The following is an 18,280-nucleotide window of genomic DNA, read 5'->3' on the forward strand; positions in this document are numbered from 1 at the left end:
AGTGTTCAGAATCCCCCAAAGTTCCATGAACTTTCGAGTTCCAGAACTCGGGGACCACTCAGAAACACACCCGCTGCCTGAGACACATGGCGTCGAGTACCCACCTCCACGCGAGAGTTTCTTTTGAAACGCCCAAAGTCTGTCTCAGCGTATGACATGGGACATCCATGAAACTTCCATGAAACTCCCAGAACCACGGATACTGGAAACTCGTTGAGCTTCCAGACTCCCCAGCCTCGGCTTAGCTGTTTGGTCCGAAAACAAAGCCACTTGTGGTGATTCCACCTACGTATTACTAGATATAATGTTAATCAGATAATGATCTTTATCCATGGATATCCCACCTTTTAATCTATCTCGATCACCCGTGCGTAAAATAGTATATCATAGTTCCGTAACAAGAGTGGCAACCCCATTCTATCTGAGACCCCAGTGGAGCCCGGGAGATGCGATGCGAACCAGATCCGGGCCAACGGGAAATTCTGAACACAACGGTCCAACGCCGTCTCTCAGAAACCTTGATCAGCCTTGATCAACTTGATACTTGATACTTGCGGAGTCTGGATGATTTGCGGACTGCAAACTCTTGGGGGGCCCTGCATGGTCCGGGGCACCCGGTGGCAATGGATGACGGGGGATTGAATGTGTGCGACCGGAAACAGAAATAGGTACACAGTACTTTGGTCGGGGCGATGGTCCCGGCAGACAGCGTGTACCGAGTACTTCCTTATCACTAGAATATACTCGAGTAAATCACCCACGAAATGGCTAATATCAAGAGAAATGAAGGCTGCTCAACCACTACTCACCACTCTCTGGCTCTCATCCATTTATATTGTGTCCTCATCAACTCGACGCAGCCCCAATGATCGGCTCAGCCGCGTGGGGCGAAGCGAGTCGTCTAGAACGGAGTCCAAGCACCTTTCTATTTTTTATATTATTATGATTATTTTAATATGATGATGATGTTTTTTTTTTTCTCTTCTGTTGTATATGATTGTATATTCAGATTGATTAAAAGTGACACCAATACAGGCCTCGGAAATACTTCGCTGACACAGCACATCCTCATAGTAAATCTTGTACCCAAATGCCGATGACTCCACGACTCCGCGGTCTAGAACCCGCCCTCTTTGCTGCGAGTCTGGCCCAATCCACTACATCGGACACCCCGTACTGGGTACTTCGCTAGTTCTGTGTTCCCCCTACTCAGATGATGTACCTGCTACCTCTCCCTCCACTCCTAACCATCCGCCAATTTCCAATTCACTTCAGCCCTTCTCTCTCTCTCTCTCGCTTTCTCTTCTTCTCTTTTCAACGTCCTCTCCTCCCCTATCCCTCTATATCTTCCATCTGTTCCTCTTTGCTCCTTTTCCCCCCTTCTTCTCCCGTCACCTAGGTTTTCTCTCCTGCTTCGCCTCTTTCCCCGGTCGCTTTCGACAGCTGCCAACGCTTCCTCTCACACTCACACTCACTCTCTCCCTCCTACCCATCGCCTACGGCCTCTGATCCATGCCGACCGCGGTTTTTGCCTCCCCTCCTGATCCAACAGCCTGGATGAATCCCCAAGCGTGCAATGGACCCAGTTGGCCTGTTTCTTCCGTCCCAGACGACCTGGTCATGCAAACCCCCCAATCAACCACAGTGAAAGCCGAGACCCAATCACGACCACGCTCCCTCATCGATCATTCTCGCGAAGCTAGCCCATCTAAACTTCGCCGACGAGCCTCGCAAGGATCTCTGCGAACCCGACCCTCCCCCTGTTTCTCGCTTTTTGTCCAAGGGCAGCGTCGCCGTCAATTTCCCATCCTGGGAACACCGGGCCTTTCCGGGCTCGCCGTTGCGGGTCGAGTCGAGAACTCGGTCGGCCGATTCCCGTCTGCGCTTGTCCACTACTGTGTCTCGCGGGCCGAGACCCTCGACATCGCACTCCTCGTCCTCGTGGAACTCCTCAGCGTCGTTCCCGGCTGATTACCCCACCACCCTCCCTCCCACGCCCCCGGATGACGACAGCCCTGTTGCGTGGAACCCCAAGTCCGGGATGCTGCTATTTGACGCTCAACCTCCCCGCGATCCGGGCTCCATGCCCATGATGGATGAGGGCCCCAGTGTGGAGAACTCTTCTGCGACCGGTGCCTCGGATAGCTTGAGCCCATCCGACGGGCTCTCTCACGGATCGTCCAGCTCGGGAAGTCCTGGACCCCATGACGAGATGGACTGCCAGCAGGATTCCGGGTCATCCTTGGATCATGGCATCAATGTAACTGGTAAGTTGTATTTTTGGTTACCCCAGACTTTAAGATATTATCGACCGAATTCTGACCACCTTCCAGTATCGTCTCTCGCCCGCTCCAACCCACGCGGCGAGGCTGTCAAAATTGTCTCCCAGACGCTTCCCTATCCTCGGACAGCCGACCAGTCCGTGTCGCTGCCTAAGGAGGACAGCGTATTTTGCTCCATCGTCCAGGCCGTGCACAACCACCTCCAGCCCGGCCAATCACCCTACATCAATGTCACCCATGCTGTGCCAGAGCAGTTCAGCCTATCCAACCTGCCCCACTCCCCCCTAGTACCCCTCGCTCTCTGAATGCCACCCAAGACTATTTCAGTGCAACTATCTTCTCCAGTGCCGCAGTGGTGGGCGCCTACCACGACTTCCGCGGGCCGCTGCAACGGCAACTCTCCCATGCCCCGATGCCTGTTGTTCCTCCTCACAGTGTTCACATTTCCGTCCTCGAGCGGTACCTCCCGCCCCCTTCTGCCCAGGAGTATCGGGATCTGTTCTGCTCGACGCGACCGTCGTTCCTAGTGGACCGACTATGCGAGCTTTCCCCGGATGGTGGCTCGATGCTCCTTATCTACCCGACCAAGAAGGGGGCCTCCACCTTCAAATCACAATATCTTGGTCCGATCCTCGACCCACTGCTCCGCCAGCTGGTCGTGGTGAATGGACTGTCGGCCGATGTGGGCCGCTTCCTGGGCAAGCTTTCGACGGTCTCGCAGATGGATGACTTCGCTACGATGCGGGCAAACATCGTCACCCTGTGCGAGGCCCTGAGTTCGCCCTCATCGCGGTTCCAGTTGGCCGATGCCGGTCGGGGCAGCACCCACCTCGACCGCAGTCTCTGGGCCGAGTGGTACATCCACCAAGAAAAGGCCCGGATGAAAGAGGTGCTCAGCCTGTATTGGCAGAATGGCCGCCGACCCTCACTACACAAAGCCTCGGGCTCTGGAGGCTCGGGTGGCTTCATGGCAGACAAAGAAGTGACGTCTGCCATGCTGCTCGGCGAGATCTTCGATGGCATCCGCAAACGACCCTACGGCGAGGACAGTGAGCCGCGCGATGGCGTCGAGTTGGGTGTCTTTGTGATCCGCCGAACCCATTAGAAATTTGCCTCGCGTAAATTCTTTTTTTCTTCTTTTCCCCCTCACATTTTTTTTATGGAATATCGTGTTTTAAAAATGGCTTCCAGCGGCCGATTGCTGCCAAAATATGACATGAGACCCTTGCTAATAGTCCCCGGTGTTTGGATTTGGTTCTCTCTTTTGAGTTTTGAGGTGATTGTCCACCTTGCATGTCTGCGTTGACCCCATTGGGAATGACTCTGAATACCCTGGTTGTTGGTTCCACTGATTTGGCGATGCAAGGATTGATGAACGGTCTGTCTTGATGATGGAATTTAGTACAAATGAATTTTGGATGATATTTAAGAGGCATAGCAGCAGTAGCACTACTAAGTTTACCTAGACAGCCCAAGTTGATGCTGATGCCATGTGCTTGCATAGCCTCAGGCATCATAGCCTCTAGCACACAGAACCTGATTTTGTCTGAGGAACAACAAAGCTTCCAGATAATTAATGGGATTACTGGGCTATTGTGTGGACTTTGGATAGTCTGAAAGCTATCCAGGGTTCATTTTTTCCAATTGAATATCTCATATTCCCTGCTGCAAACATTTGGCAATCCGGCGGCTGGGGTATTGAGGCCAGACAATAGAAATGGGGGATATTGACTTGATTGTCATATGAATGGACATCTTTTCTATTCATTCATGGTAGACTCTATATCTCAGCTCTATTCACAATGCTCATTCACGTCAATAAACCCTCACTCGGTCCACAGGGAGAAGACTATAAATCGGCGCGGTGAAACCTCCTCCCGAATCTAAACCGCATCAGGAACTACAACGGGCTGTCCGCTTTTCTGACGCCGTCTGCTCTCTGCTACCACAACCTTCGCGATTCTCTTCATTTTACATTTCCAGGGACTCGCTGTCCTAGGTTAACCCTATCTCAAGAGTCAATTCCCTGTGTTCATCACCCTCCCTCCCTAACTCTACAGTTTCCTAACCACCCCACCCAACCCAACCCGTCAATCTAATCTATGGCCTACTCCCCCGGTCCCCCTCCCCCGGCACGGGGCCCGGCTACTATGGCGGCTTACACTCCCGCGGCCGCTCAGGAAGCCCTGTTGGAGGAAATGGTGTCGGTGGCTCTGCGCCCATCTCGAAACGCGACAAGCGGCGCACCGCTCTCCAGGAGCGTCTGCACGACCTGACGGCCTCGTTCAGCCAAAACCGCGACACCCAATTCCGTCAGCAGCTCCACTCGCTGCAGTGCGATATGACCCTCATCAACAATTCCGACCCCTACCAGCCCGGTCCGCTCCCGGACTCGGCGGAGGATATCGCGCAGTTGATTGAGGAGACCGTGGGCGGTGGCAAGTTTGCGAAGGAGATGGCTAGTCTGTCGGGGACGTGGTACTCCAAGTTTGTGCAGGATGTGAACAAGGTTAAGGAGCAGAGAGATACCGATTTGGCTCAGACAATTGTATTTGAACCCCTTCCCACTTTTTTCCCCCGGCCGGATCACTAATTCCTTCTTTTCTGCTCGCACAGAACCGACATCAAAATAACCTGGCCCGTTTTGAGAGCGAATACGAGTTCCGGGTACATTTTGCCAAAGAGGAATTCAGTTTGCTGTCAGCCACCCTTCGGGAACGTCTGGTGCAGACCATCTCCGGGAAGCGGGCGCGTCTGATGCGCGAGAAGGAGCAACTTGACATCGCCGACACCAATGCGCTGCTCCTCCATCCCAACCAGTTCAGCATCACCAACCCGGCCAGCCCTGGCGGCCTTCACAGCAACCGTAAGACGCGGCACACGCGTCACCGAGTCGACCTCGAGCTGGACAATGGAATCGTTTCGGACCTGAATAAGCGCAAGCGCAAGGCCCCCGAGGAAGATGCTGGGTCGCCCGTGCGGGAAACGGGCGGCACAACACCGGCAGAGCGGTCCAAGGCAACCCTGGCACAGCAGACGGCACCAACATACTCGATCCACTCTCTCTTCACGGACAAGGAGCTCAGCGGACACGCCAACCAAGCACACGTGGCCGCCACGAACTTCTTTGCGACCTCCAAGCGCGCAGACCAGGGATCAGGCGCAGCCACGAACGGCAACAACACCGATGCCGAAGACACGCCCGAGGGCACAGGTCACGAAGACAACGGCACGCCCAGCGCAGCGGACATGATCCGCACCGCCAGCCACAACTACCACGCCACGCGATCCACACGCACCAACGCGCACCCAGCGCTCAGCGCCCTGGCCGAGCTGGCCGACAAGCCGGCCACGCGCCCGCCGCCGCCCTACCACGTCCTGGCCAACTACCACGCCCGCCCCAACGGCAACGCGCCCCCGCTGACCTCGCTGATGAACGACGAGGTCGACGACGACTGCGCCCGCATGGACCGGCTGTCCTCCAAGCCCTCCAGCTGGATCGACTCCTCCCTCCTCGAACTGACCGTCGCGCCCGTGCCCTCCGGCCCCGTCGACGACCACCCGCCCAACCCGGACCGCCACTCCGCCCTGCACCCGGATTTCCCGCCCAGTATGGGCATCCAGTGGCAGCCGGCTCGCCATCACAATGGCGCCGAGATGTTTCCCGTCGGGATGGAGCGCGAGCGCAGCAGCAAGCGTACTCGGAACCACTAGTACCATGCATTGCCAGAGGTTGCATAGGGGGTTCGGTGTATGCTAGAGTATGCGACGGAGTTCTGTAAGCGGGGAAGGGTCCAGGCTTTCTTTTTTTCTTTGTTTTTTTTTTCCCTTCTCTCTTTTACTTCATTATTCGTCTGGTAACTGGCGAAAACGGCGTCCGGGATCTACGAGGGTGGGTTTTATGGGGGTTTCTCTGTTTATTATTATTTTTTCCTCTTGCTCCGGCCCATCTCCTTATTATATTCTGGGGCTATGTCGAGCGAACAGAATCGATTGCATTTATCAGATCCTGATACAAGTTTATGGATATAAGAGGTTGTCGATCAATGTAGCCCTGGGGTAGTTGTAGTCAAGGATTTCTCTCGCTTTCTTTTGCTAAACATGGCACGAGTGTATATATAGTACTGTTTTTCAAAAGCTCTCTTGCTACTTCCCTCCTAAATAACCATGCGCAATGTAACCAAGAATAAATAAGCCAACAGTTGGGGTCGAAAATCTTTATGTACACCGCTTGATAACCAACAGCATCCATCTCCTTGGAACTTGTGGGCCGTCAGCTGGCGTGGAGTGTTGTATCCAGAGAGCATATAAAAAAGCCGCTATCATTCTCTCGATTCCCTTGATATGTTTTTTTTTATTCTCTTTCATTCTCCTATCACTCACTTCTTGATCAATTATAATTATCCTCCGCTTTATATATTCAACGATGAAATTGCTCACTAGTCTTGGGTTTGCCTTTGTCGCTCTGGGGACTGTTGTAGCTGCTGGTAAGTATATACGTTACTCTTTGAAAAATAAAAGAGGAGGAGGAGGAGGAGGAAGAAGAGAAGCGAGATCCAGTTCTAAAATTGCTTCCAGAGAAATCCCCCAACTGCGGCAAAACATATTGCTGGAGTAAATGCAGCACCGATAGCATGGACCCCGTTTCTGGGGACTGGCAAGACGGCCAGCCCTGGTGCTATCTCCAAGACGAGAATCAAATCACGCAACAATGCGGTGGACCAGAATACTGTGAAACGCTCAAATACTGCAACAACCATTTTGGTGCCTCGCACCATAAGTGTGGGATTTGATCTTGATGTCTTTTCCATGCCATGTCACATCCCTAAAAGAGGTGTCGAGAAAGGTCTCTAGGTCATGGTTATAGGCCTAGTATTGTTTGCTACTATACAGGACCGAATACATGGATATTCTTTAGAGAAGAGACTAGACTAAATCAAGTGCATTCTTTCTGAGATTGGGTCCTCAATCAATGGCTATTCACATGAATTGTCGCTACGTTCCTAGGCTTCTAGACTTTGAAGATAGGCGTTATCGTCTTCTACTAGCCCTATATTACTCCTTTTATTCTGATCCAGGGTGTTGCTTGCCCACAGGCTTAGCAACAATAAATATACTATATAATATTCTCTATTCGCCTGGCTTCCCGAGTAGCCTTGCTCTACCTACTTACTGTGTTGCCTACTGGCTTGGCGTCAATATATATAATATGTAATTATTTCCATTTGCTTGATCTCCCGACGAAAAGTTAATTCGCGATGAGTCGATCCGGCCTTGCCAGCCGTGTATAACAATATAATATAATTATTTGTATTCGCTCGGTTTTCCGAATGAAGAAAGAAACAGCCGAGGTCGACATACCCAGACTTTTATAATATGATTATAATTATAGCATATGAAAGATCGCTGTTGTCCGTATATCAATCATCCTTAGCAGCATCTCTTCACAATCCTATCTCCGGATTTTGTGCAGTTTTCCTCTACTTTGCACATATCCTCTCTACACTCTTTTCTTCATTGGCCTCTATATCTGGCTATTCGCCACTTTTATCCCTCATGTGTTCCTTAATTTCTCGTCTTTTCTTTACAGTCGGTGTTTCCATGGCTGCGGTGAATGGCTTCTTCATGCCCGGTGAAGGGCCACTTCACGAAAAGACAATCATGGCCTGGCCGGGGAATAAAAACCCCAACTACCAGAAAAATGGCAGCCTTGTACGCATGAGGAACGAGCTGACGGCCATCGCCAAAGCCATATCCGAATTCGTGCCGGTGATTCTTCTAGTTAGTCGTGACCAGGTGCCTGATGCTCAGCAGAGATTTCAAGAGAAGAGCCATCACGCCGTGGAAATTAAAGCTATGGACAGCGGTAGCTTGGAGCCGTGGATGCGTGATATCGCTCCCACATTTGTGTTCAGCGAGAACCCGTATTCCGATCTCCATTGGGTCGATTTCAATTTCAATGGCTGGGGAGGACAGTATCCGTCGGCCGACAATTCCCAGTTGGCTGCTCGGTTCCTCCAGGATAGCCAGATCCCCCGTGTGAAGTCGTCGATCGTTCTCGAAGGCGGAGCTCTCGAGAATGATGGCGAAGGAACCTTGATGGCGACAGAGAGAGAGTTCGATCCTCAACCCGAACCGCAACCTGCATATGTCTCGAGATGCCATCGAGCGGGAACTCCACCGGGTGTTGAATGTTTCCAAGATCATCTGGGTCCCCGGCGTGAGGGATCAGGACGTCACTGATGCGCACATCGATGCCCCTGGAAAAGTCGTCTTGAGTCGTCCTGCTCCGGGCAGTGGGGTGTGGACAAAGGTTTACGATGAAACCAAGCATATCTTGTCCCGTGTCACTGATGCCAAGGGACAACGCCTTAAGATCACTGAACTTCCCGAGGCGGATGTGAATGATTTTGACACATCAAAGACAGACATGGTATTAGGCTATGTCAACTATCTGCACTGTGAGGGGTGCTGTCATTGCCCCACGATTTGGGAGCTACAAAGCCGATGCGAAGGCCAAGAAGATTCTTCAGAATCTCTTTCCTAAGAGAAAGGTGGTCCAGGTCTTCCTCGATGGAAATTGCAATCAATGGCGGTGGTATCCACTGCATGACGCAGCAGATCCCTGCACCGGAGAAGTGAGAATAGTCGATGTTTCCTGGCTAAAGATGTGGTGCGGTCGAAGTGAAAAGAAGCTTAATAATGCCGAAGTCACGACCTCGGAAGTATACAATCTATCGCGCCACGCCTATTGCGTGCTCTCTCCGCAAGATGACAAATGCAAGCTTCGACGATGCTCACTAATTCACTGCGAATCCCGAGGTTATACAGCGGTGTCAATATTTAAGACGATCTGCGTCTGCCTCTGCAGTCTATCACTTGTACTTCATAATCTATCCATTTGTTCACACAGAACATTCCACACTACCATCTGAGATGACCACTACTATCACCACCACCGTCCCCTCTTATGTCCCCCGCGGCCCAACCGCCGCCGAGCTCACCTTCTATGCGCCTCCCCCGGACAAGACCGCGCCCTTCAACTATGTCGAGACTCCACCACCGGGCCACCCGCAGCGCAACTATCGCGAGGTGCCTCACAACGTGTCTTTGAACGATATCCGCGGCGACGAAGCACAATTCACCCTCGACAAAGACGCCTTCCAAGCACTACAACACATCCCCACCGCCACCACCTACACAACCTTCGACTCCGACGCCGCCGTCCGCGACACTTACTACCCAGAAGTAGAAGCACTCCTCCTCAACCACCTCCCAGGCGCCCACAAAATCGTGCTCTTCGACCACACGATCCGGCGCCAGACCCCCGACGCACCACGCCAGCCCGTCACCCGCGCGCACGTCGACCAGACAGCCCGCGCGGCAGAAGAGCGCGTCCGGCTGCACGTCGCAGACCCTGCTGAGGCCGAGGCCCTGCTGCAGGGCCGCTACCGCATCGTGAATGTGTGGCGCTCCCTCAGCGATGAGCCGGTGCAGTCGGCTCCGCTGGCGTTTGCCTCAGCTGCCTCGGTCGATGCCGCTGATCTCGTTCCCATCCAGCATCGCTACCCGAATCGCACGGGCGAGACTATGGGCGTGCAGTTTAACCCGGCACAAAAATGGCTTTATTGGTCTGGCATGACGGGGGAGGAACGCTTGCTGCTTAAGTGCTCTGATACTCAGGCTCGGTCGGATCCTGCTATTGGGCAGTGGGTGCCGCATTCTGCGTTTTGGGATCCTCGGACGCCTGAGGGGGCTCGACCGAGGGAGAGCATTGAGGTGCGTGCTTTGGTATTTGGGTGAGGGTTGGGATGCATGGTAAGCCTGGAGCAAGTTCACGGTCACTATTGATGTATTATGAGTGTTATGTGGTGCATTTTATGTCTTATTAGCTATTTTTAATCCATGTCATGCTCTCTATGAAGATCCAAGGAGCCTCGAGGTGTTCAGACCACTTAGGGCTAAGTACTATTATCATGATGACGAGAACGGAACTCGTCGCCGGTCTCCGTCCAGTACTCTTGTATGGTCTTCTGCATTACTGTCTGTAGTCCATCTCATTTCATGCAATTGTAAAACACCCCCCGAGCTCATGATCCGGCTCCTTCTCGCCGTACACCCTCGCATTCCCAACATCCGAGTCCACAAACCCACCATGTCAACAGCTTCCAGCGACCCAGCGACAAAAGCAGCACCCACATCAGGCCCATCACACTCACCTTTCTTCCGCGGGAACATCGGTCCGCCCCTGCGCACCTTCACCGACGCGGCAGCAGCCCCAGCCGCCCACGTCCGGATCCTACCCGCAATCCAGCACGACCACCGCGAGCTATCCTCACACAGCCACAAGATCCTGACCTCAACAAACCCGGACGAGCAAACGCGCTACCAGAACCAGTTCATCTGGGAACTGGCGCGGCACACAATCGGCGAGGAGCTGGTCGTCTACCCGGCCATCGCCAAGCACGTCCAGGACGGGCCGGACATCGCGGCCAAGAACCGACACGAGCACCAGAGTATCAAGGAGCAGCTCAAGACGTTTCAGGAACTGCCGTCTACGGATCCGCGCTTTGTGCCGACCCTGCAGTCGCTGATGCGCGACCTTGATCGCCATATTCGGCAGGAGGAGAATGAGGATCTTGGGCTGCTGGAGGAGGCCCTCTCGCAGGCGGATAGTGAGGCCTTGTCTCGCTCGTTCGAGCGGACTAAGATGTTTTTGCCGTCTAGGTCTCATCCGCTGGCTCCTAGTAAACCGCCCTTTGAAACTGCTGTCGGGTTGCTTACTGCGCCCATGGATCTGGTGTCTGATATCTTTCGGAAGTGGCCGCATGTGCAGGATGATAAGAAAAAGAATAAATAGGCGATTGAGTGAAGTTAATTTAGTTGAATTATTGCGGTATATTATAGAGTAGAGTACTCTCGACTCTGCCAGTCATCTCCCTCATGCCATCCGCACACAGTCTGTTTCTCAAGATTCACATCCTATTTCTATTTTTCGAGTTACTCTCACCCTCTACACGCCACAGCCGCGGACCCGGTCGTCGCCATCGGGCCGAGATAGCTATACCGCTGCAGCCGGCGCAGCCTCCCTAGCCCCGTAACCCTAACTTTTACCGGCGCGTCTTTATGTCGCTGGACCTGCTTCTCCACAGACCGACGCCGTTTCCACGCCTTGCGGAACTGGTTCCGCTCCTCTTCTTGCTGTCTGGATCGCTGAAGAAGGAAATCATCATGGGCCTCTTTTTCGTCGGTTAGGGCTTCGATCTTGACATGAGAATAATAAGCATCATATCGTGAAAGGTGGTCTTCTCGGTATCTTTGCTTTCGGACAGTAGTCTCAAGAAAAAAGAAAAGAAAGAAAGAAAGAAAGAAAGAAAGCCAGGACATACATAAGTCAACCACAGTTCTTGCTCCGAGCTCCACGCCTTTTGACACCGCGCAAGCTGTCTCTGCGCGGTCTTCAGCTCGCGTTCTTGCTCGCTGGTCCAACGGCACTGGCTGGGAACAATATTCGCCCAGCTGACGACGCGCGCCAGTCGGGTGCGAACGGAGGACTGCTGCTGCTTGGGTGTCTGCGGATAGGACAAGCGCTCGGCAGTTATTTCCGAGTCGTCCTTGCAGACTTCGATCACATCTTCATGGGTCGCGTGGTTCGCGGGATCAACATGCTGCTTCACCGCTACATGCAGGGTATGAGCGACGTCACGATGCAGGTCCGGGTCGGGGCCGGGGGGGAGGGATGCAGGATCCCTCCTGATCAGGGTAGACTCTGTTGGTTCAATACCCTCTTCTTCTTTTGTATCTTTTGTCTCTTTAGGAACTGGGCTCTGTTGTCGTTTCCACGGCATGGGAAAGGACGAGAAGGGCAGGGCTCGTTGGACAACTGCGAACATCGACATGGCCGCTGCGGGTAGACATTGGACGCTGTAGACTCTGGGTGTGCAATCGCAACCTTGAACTGATCTTGGAACTAGAAATAAAACTGTACATTTTGCTCGGTAGTGGGTGCACCCCCTGGCGTTTTTATAAACACGATCCTTCCACGAGAGTAGACCATAGACTTGTAGCCCAGGCCGGGGGGGCCCAAACGACGAAAACAAGGATGCAGCACGAGAGTGGGGGGAATGCAAATCCGAGGGCCGCCGGAGGCGCCCTCTCTGTGTCTCTCTCTCTCCTTGGCCCACGCGAGAGACATTCGGGGCGTTGCCAGAGGAAATCCTGGTTGGACCAGACGGGTTGATGGGCTGCAGCCGGCTGAGATTGCAACGAGGACCCGTTCGGATTGTAGTGTTCGTGAGAGTGCTGAGGAGCAGGGGGTTGCACATTGATCTATTTAGGGGATATGCTCGAAAGGGGAGAGACTCCGTGTTGTTGAAACACAAGTGTTGAATGTGTTGAATCCGAGGATCTAACCGGTTCATGATCATATCCTGTGTCGCGCATGCCGCTGAAACTGTTCTCACAACTACACTTGATCCATGATACATTCAATCCTCGGGAAAACAAGCGTTGTGGGTGGCAGATCGAGTTGTGGTTGGCTGCGATTCTTTAATGCGATGCACTATCCAACGCAGATACAAGGAGTTCGCAGGATTCCTCGGGGTTTGGCAGTATAAATCAGAAAGAATCATGTACACGCTCACGAGTCCAAGTCACCATGCATACAAGTGAGTATATCAAACACCCATAAACCATCAACAGAGAGGGAATCATAAAATAAAACGCATGCAACCACAGACTCCATCGCCAAGAAACCGCATATCCAACTGTGGGCCACGCCGGAAACCAACAAAAAGAACCACAAAAAGAAAAAGAAAAAGAAAAGATACAAGGCGGGTCCATTCATCGCCAAGTGTCAACGGATGCCCCACGATTCGCCTTGGCTTTCTCTTCCTCTCGGATCTGCTCGCCAATAGCAACACTAATCAACCGTCGGTGCAGATCAGCTTCGGTCCAGTCGACCTGCCCCGTTCCGCCGTACTGGAGATCGGCGCGAGAGAGTTCCTGCACAAAGCGGTCGATGACAGCGAACTGGAGCTCCGTGATGGGCACCCCGTGACGCCCATTCGACGTCCAAATCCAATCACCGATGATCGCGGCACGTCCCGGGGCGTCATAATATGGAAAGCGTTCGGGGAAGTGCTTGGCCATTCGATAGAACCGGCGAAGAGCCGAGTAATGCTGATTAGAGAAGTCGCCAAATGCCGCCAGTGGTCGTGGTTGAGTGGGCTGGTCATAGCCCTTCATTTGGTCGACATTGTCTTCCGCGATATTCCAAGTATCTCTCTGCTCAGCGCTCTGTTCCTCTTCTTCGTCTGCCTCCGGGATAAACACGTGGTCCTCCAATGGCGGGGACATCGGTCGTTCATCCCATGATCTCGCAGGGGATTCAACCGAGTTTTGGAGAGGCGGCTCCTCTTGGAGATCCTCATAAATTTCCTGAGCAGGCTCGATGCTGGCCAATGCCTCTTCATCTTCTTGCTCATCTTCTCGGTCATTTTTTGAATCGTCTTCTTGCTCATTTTCTTGAACACCCTCGACTTCGTCTGAGATAGCACTGACACTTTCATCCCTGAATCTAATGGGAGCTTTCAACCATCTTGGCGTGAGATCCGTGATCCGCTGGAACCAAGATGATGACGGAGCATCCCCATTTGGCGGCCGTGAAGGCTCCGGGGTTGCCTGAGCAGGACCAATTTCACTGGGGGCATGATCAGAGACGTGGCTATCGCCGTTAGTCTTCGCTGGCCGTTTCAGCTGAGGACTCTCGTTGGCTGCCACCGGAGAGCTGAGTTCATCTTCTTGGGACATCTCGTCTGGGGACGGTGAGAGCGGTTGCAACCGAACACGCTTCCCAGTCGAATGCGGCGCAGAACCTTTCGCGGCAGATCCATTAATCGAGGAAGGCTGTGCCCAGGATCGATGGCTCAGGATACTCCGAGGCGTGCTACCTCCATTGTAGTAGCGGGCACGGTTTGGCGTGTTCTCTTGCCCAAGCACGGCCGACAAGTCGACCTCCTCGTCGCGCAACTTGCGAATGTGGGACTGTCCAAAGTACGCCGTATCACGCTCTTCTCCGTTCCTCCAGGCTGGAGAAGAACTCAAGCCATTTTGGTGTGCAGATTGTCCAGCAATCTGCCGCCAAGGACTAGCGGCCTCCTCTGCCAGAAGCTGCGCGTGATCCTTTCCAGAATGATGCGAGATTTGACTGTGGTCCCGAGCCTCCAATTGCCAGATATCATCATCTCCGTCGTCTTCTCCGTTTTCGCCATCCTCGCCCTCATCAAATTCGTCTCCTGCCGTTGTTGGCTGGACGGTAGAAAAAGGCTCAGGTACAAGTTCAGGCTCCGCATCTAGAGGCTCTTCGTGGTGAGAGTCGATCTCGGATTGGGATTGAGCGTCGTATTCATTGGCGTCCTCATTTTCGGCGTCAACCCCATCCTTTTGCGTTAGCTCTCCATCGCTGTCGATGTAGATGGTCGAGCCCGCGTTGGCTGCCATTTGGGCGTGGCGACTGACGGCCTCTCGAGTCTGTTGCCATTCGGCCTCCCGTTGAGCTCTTGCGGAGGATAATGCGCCCCTTTGCGTTAGCTGGGGCGATGACAACCCAGATTCATCATCATCTTCTTCTTCCTCGGTCGGTCTGTCATTATCTTCCTCATCGAAGTTGCCTTCCTCCTCCTCCTCCTCTTCTTGCTCTTCCTCTTCGTCCTCTGGCATTGCTGCATTCTCATCGACGTCTTCATCGTATTCCTGTTCCTCCTCCATCGGCGCAACCATATCTTCCGCATCCATCTCTTCTCTGGCCTTCTCTTCCGCCAATGTCCGTCGCATAGCAAGCTCCTGTCCCAGGCCCAATGCAACCCTCAACTCGCGCTGAGTCTCAGGGCTGAAGGTGCTAAAAGCATTTTCAAGACGCCTCTTGCGGTCAGCATTGCTATTACCGGGCCATTCATCCGCTCGAGGCTGGAACGGTCCTTGGAGGGCTATGCCCACACGAACAAGCCTCGCTAGGCTTGTGAAGGTCCTTCTTTTCGGTGCAGCCGATACCTCGGACAGATGCGCTGCAGGGATCTCGGGGTAAAAAACATCATAATCAACAAGACTTTTCTTCGTCGCTGAATGGTCTGACACTGGTTCAATTTGCTTCCGTGGGCCGGGAGAAAAATCTTTAGCCATTGGACTAGACGTTTTTTGGGCATGAAAATCGCTTCGCAGGTCATCAATCGTTCCAGGTAACTTGCGCTTCAATCGCTGTCCCACGCCGTTCTCGCGATCCGTGAATGGCTTGGGTGCGCCGCTTGTAGACATCTTGGCGCTGGAGCTCAACCCATGCTGCTTGGCTGATGGAAGAGTGTCCAAGGAAATCATAGTAAACCCTTCACTTTCCATGATAGAATCAAATTCTTGGTGGTCGTCGGTTGGGTCGGGTTCCGGGTGCTGGTCTGTCCCGGGTTCCTCGTTCACGTCGGCTTCCTCGGCTTGGTTATCTTCTTCGATCGGCGAGGAGGTAGGTGTGGGTGTCGGATAGTTTCGTGGTGGAGTGTGGCTGGCACGATGATTGGATTTTGGCGACGAGGTCAGCCTATCCCGAGTCGGCGATGGCATCTTGGAAGGAGTGGAGTGTAGGTTCTCGTCGTCACGATCAAGAAAGTGATGTTCTGTGGCGCCGATGGTAGGCGTGTCGTAGGTCTGTCGGTCATATTCATGGCGGGCGCTGGTGTCCCAGACCTCGGAGCCAGGCTGTGTTGGTATCGTGAGATCCGCAACGGCGAAATCATCGCCACCCAGTGAGTCGCTTTCCGAGCTTCTGTCGGCAGCAAGGTTCATGGGACTCCATTGTCGAACAGCATCACCATCCCCAGCCCCATCGGCAATGATGTCCATTGGGCTTCCATGTTGAGCGAGCTGGGCTGTGGGAGTTGGCTGGTCATCAACCTGCAGCAGCTCCTGAGATTTGGGCTTGGGGGTACCCTTGCGCGGCCTGCCTCGTTTCCCTTTCTGTGGACTCCCCCTCGCGCTCCCGGGGTATGGCCCGGACTCCCTGGAAACGGCGACCCATTCTGCGCCTGAATATCTGGTTTCCTTGGTCGGCCCCGTCGCCGAGCAGGCGTCTTCTCCATCAATGGGCTTCTATCATCTTTCAAAGGGACTTTGGTTGTCATGGTCGACGGTCGTAATCGCTTGCGCGCCGGGCTGCCCTGGTTTTCCTCATCCTGCGTAGCCTCGAGCGTGACTCGAATGCGCCACGGGCTCACATTGCCGTCCTGCTGCATCTTTTCGGGTGACAGCGACCTCTGGCGACCGTTGAGCTTCATTGTCGGCGATCCAGGAAGCACCACATCGTTGAACTGAATCGAATGCGCGCTTTTCGCGGGACTTAGGCTGACACGCGGTCGCTTAGCCGGGGTTTGTTGACGTCTGATATTGGCGGGAGATAGCCAACTTTGACGGCCGGCAAATGGCTTGATCGGCGATGATATTAGGTAGTCGGCATCGCCTGGAGGACCCAAGATATCGGGGGAGGAGCTGGACTCGCGCGTCGAGGTCGACATGGCGCATGCGAAGGAATCTCGGGAGGCACGCGTGCCGCCAGGGGGTGGAGAGAGCGCACCCTGGAATGCGCTGGCACAACCAAACAGGAATTGAAGTTGGGATCAACGTACACACTCCAATTTGGAGCTCGAAATCGCGACGAGAGAAAAGCGCGGGGCAACCTGCGGTAAACAACTCTCCCGATGGGAGTGACATGCAGCTGACTCAGCCACGGGCTAACAGCCCAGGAGGCTCGTGCTTTCGGGCACCCAGCTGAGGGGGCCCCAAAAATTACTGAGCGGGCCCCAAAAATCGGTGGAATATTACGCCGACTTTTGGGGGCCCCCTTAGCTCGCTAAGTCGACTAGGCCCCAAAATATTTTTATTACCTAATCTTATTTTATATATATAAAAAGAAAATTCTCAACTTTATATTATTATCACCTCACTATATCATCTTCACAGTATTTCCATAGTCCGTCATTCGGACCTCGTTTTCGACGACCAGAAATTATTAGTCCACTATTACACCTATCTAAATTCCTCTCTTCCACACAACGCGTGACTTATACTCTTAATCATATCCTTTATAATATAACTAATATAAGTTTTAGACCCTTAATAACCTAAATATATATTAAGTATATAAAATAGCGAAACTATACCTTCGAGGATAATCTATTAGTGGTTTCTTTAGATAAAGAAGAAAATAATAGTTTATCTAAATTACAACGACAAGATAAATAGTCTTTTTATTAATCAGAATCAGATAAATAATCCTCGTAGTCTCTATCCTAATTTAATATAGGGTTAATATAAACTAATATTTATAAGTATAGTATTACTATTAGTATAAATATGTATAAATCAGTTATTACTTCTAAAATCCAAGAATATCTTTTATTACTAGAATACCTAGTAATAGATCGTGAAGGGGTTCTTTATCTTATTTACCTTAAAGAGAACCTTTTTAAAAGATAGGAATAAGATTAATAAAATACAAACGAAGTATCTACTAAGCTTATATCTAAGGTATATTAAATAGAGGTTTAATATATACTAAATATATACTTATAATCTAATAGATATAATTTAGTATTAGTAAGATTAATCAACTAAAAAGAGTTTCTTTTAAATATTTATAAAAATATCCTAAAGATAAATAGGCCTTTATTTAGTATCGACTATATACTTATTTAGATATTTAGTATTATCAGTAAATCTATCTAGAACTAATTACTCCGTTATCTTTATATAATCGGATTAATCTATAAATTTTCTACTAACTTCGAATCTAAATATCTCGAATACTATCTTTTACTCTTCGGTAAGATATTAAATATATAACTAAAGAGTAAGTTTTTTATATACTAGATATATATTATATATAGTACTAAAATATCCTTTCTATAGGTACTATTAGGCTTTTTAACGAAATTAGAATAAAGATAATAGCCCTTATA

At 51.9% G+C, this 18,280-nt stretch overlaps 8 protein-coding genes across 8 annotated transcripts; 6 read left to right on the plus strand and 2 right to left on the minus strand.

Moving 5' to 3' along the window:
- Positions 1 to 1,576: 1,576 nt before the first annotated feature.
- On the plus strand, positions 1,577 to 3,387 carry NUU61_003295 (uncharacterized protein; the record flags this gene model as incomplete). The annotated part of the gene is made up of 4 exons (XM_056653877.1): positions 1,577 to 1,585; positions 1,700 to 2,267; positions 2,334 to 2,535; positions 2,628 to 3,387. The coding sequence occupies 4 exons, from the start codon at positions 1,577 to 1,579 to the stop codon at positions 3,385 to 3,387; spliced, it is 1,539 nt and encodes a 512-aa protein (XP_056514944.1).
- A 697-nt stretch (positions 3,388 to 4,084) lies between these two features.
- On the plus strand, positions 4,085 to 5,996 carry NUU61_003296 (Sds3 domain-containing protein; the record flags this gene model as incomplete). The annotated part of the gene is made up of 3 exons (XM_056653878.1): positions 4,085 to 4,146; positions 4,467 to 4,830; positions 4,899 to 5,996. The coding sequence occupies 3 exons, from the start codon at positions 4,085 to 4,087 to the stop codon at positions 5,994 to 5,996; spliced, it is 1,524 nt and encodes a 507-aa protein (XP_056514945.1).
- Positions 5,997 to 6,708: 712 nt separating this feature from the next.
- NUU61_003297 (uncharacterized protein) lies at positions 6,709 to 7,075 on the plus strand (the record flags this gene model as incomplete). Its single annotated transcript, XM_056653879.1, has 2 exons — positions 6,709 to 6,769; positions 6,804 to 7,075. 2 exons carry the CDS (start codon positions 6,709 to 6,711, stop codon positions 7,073 to 7,075), a joined length of 333 nt encoding a protein of 110 aa, XP_056514946.1.
- Positions 7,076 to 7,943: 868 nt separating this feature from the next.
- Positions 7,944 to 8,970, plus strand: NUU61_003298 (agmatine deiminase family protein; the record flags this gene model as incomplete). Its single annotated transcript, XM_056653880.1, has 3 exons — positions 7,944 to 8,326; positions 8,400 to 8,750; positions 8,931 to 8,970. 3 exons carry the CDS (start codon positions 7,944 to 7,946, stop codon positions 8,968 to 8,970), a joined length of 774 nt encoding a protein of 257 aa, XP_056514947.1.
- Positions 8,971 to 9,218: 248 nt separating this feature from the next.
- Positions 9,219 to 10,085, plus strand: NUU61_003299 (putative methyltransferase; the record flags this gene model as incomplete). Its single annotated transcript, XM_056653881.1, has 1 exon — positions 9,219 to 10,085. One exon carries the CDS (start codon positions 9,219 to 9,221, stop codon positions 10,083 to 10,085), a length of 867 nt encoding a protein of 288 aa, XP_056514948.1.
- A 289-nt stretch (positions 10,086 to 10,374) lies between these two features.
- On the plus strand, positions 10,375 to 11,142 carry NUU61_003300 (HHE domain protein; the record flags this gene model as incomplete). The annotated part of the gene is made up of 1 exon (XM_056653882.1): positions 10,375 to 11,142. One exon carries the CDS (start codon positions 10,375 to 10,377, stop codon positions 11,140 to 11,142), a length of 768 nt encoding a protein of 255 aa, XP_056514949.1.
- A 146-nt stretch (positions 11,143 to 11,288) lies between these two features.
- NUU61_003301 (uncharacterized protein) lies at positions 11,289 to 12,181 on the minus strand (the record flags this gene model as incomplete). The annotated part of the gene is made up of 2 exons (XM_056653883.1): positions 11,289 to 11,546; positions 11,672 to 12,181. 2 exons carry the CDS (start codon positions 12,179 to 12,181, stop codon positions 11,289 to 11,291), a joined length of 768 nt encoding a protein of 255 aa, XP_056514950.1.
- Positions 12,182 to 13,124: 943 nt separating this feature from the next.
- On the minus strand, positions 13,125 to 16,837 carry NUU61_003302 (putative AT DNA binding protein; the record flags this gene model as incomplete). Its single annotated transcript, XM_056653884.1, has 2 exons — positions 13,125 to 16,270; positions 16,324 to 16,837. 2 exons carry the CDS (start codon positions 16,835 to 16,837, stop codon positions 13,125 to 13,127), a joined length of 3,660 nt encoding a protein of 1,219 aa, XP_056514951.1.
- Positions 16,838 to 18,280: the final 1,443 nt, after the last annotated feature.

This window comes from Penicillium alfredii, assembly GCF_028826965.1.
Source record: "Penicillium alfredii strain IBT 34128 chromosome Unknown utg000004l_segment0_segment0, whole genome shotgun sequence".
Lineage (NCBI taxonomy): Eukaryota > Fungi > Ascomycota > Eurotiomycetes > Eurotiales > Aspergillaceae > Penicillium > Penicillium alfredii.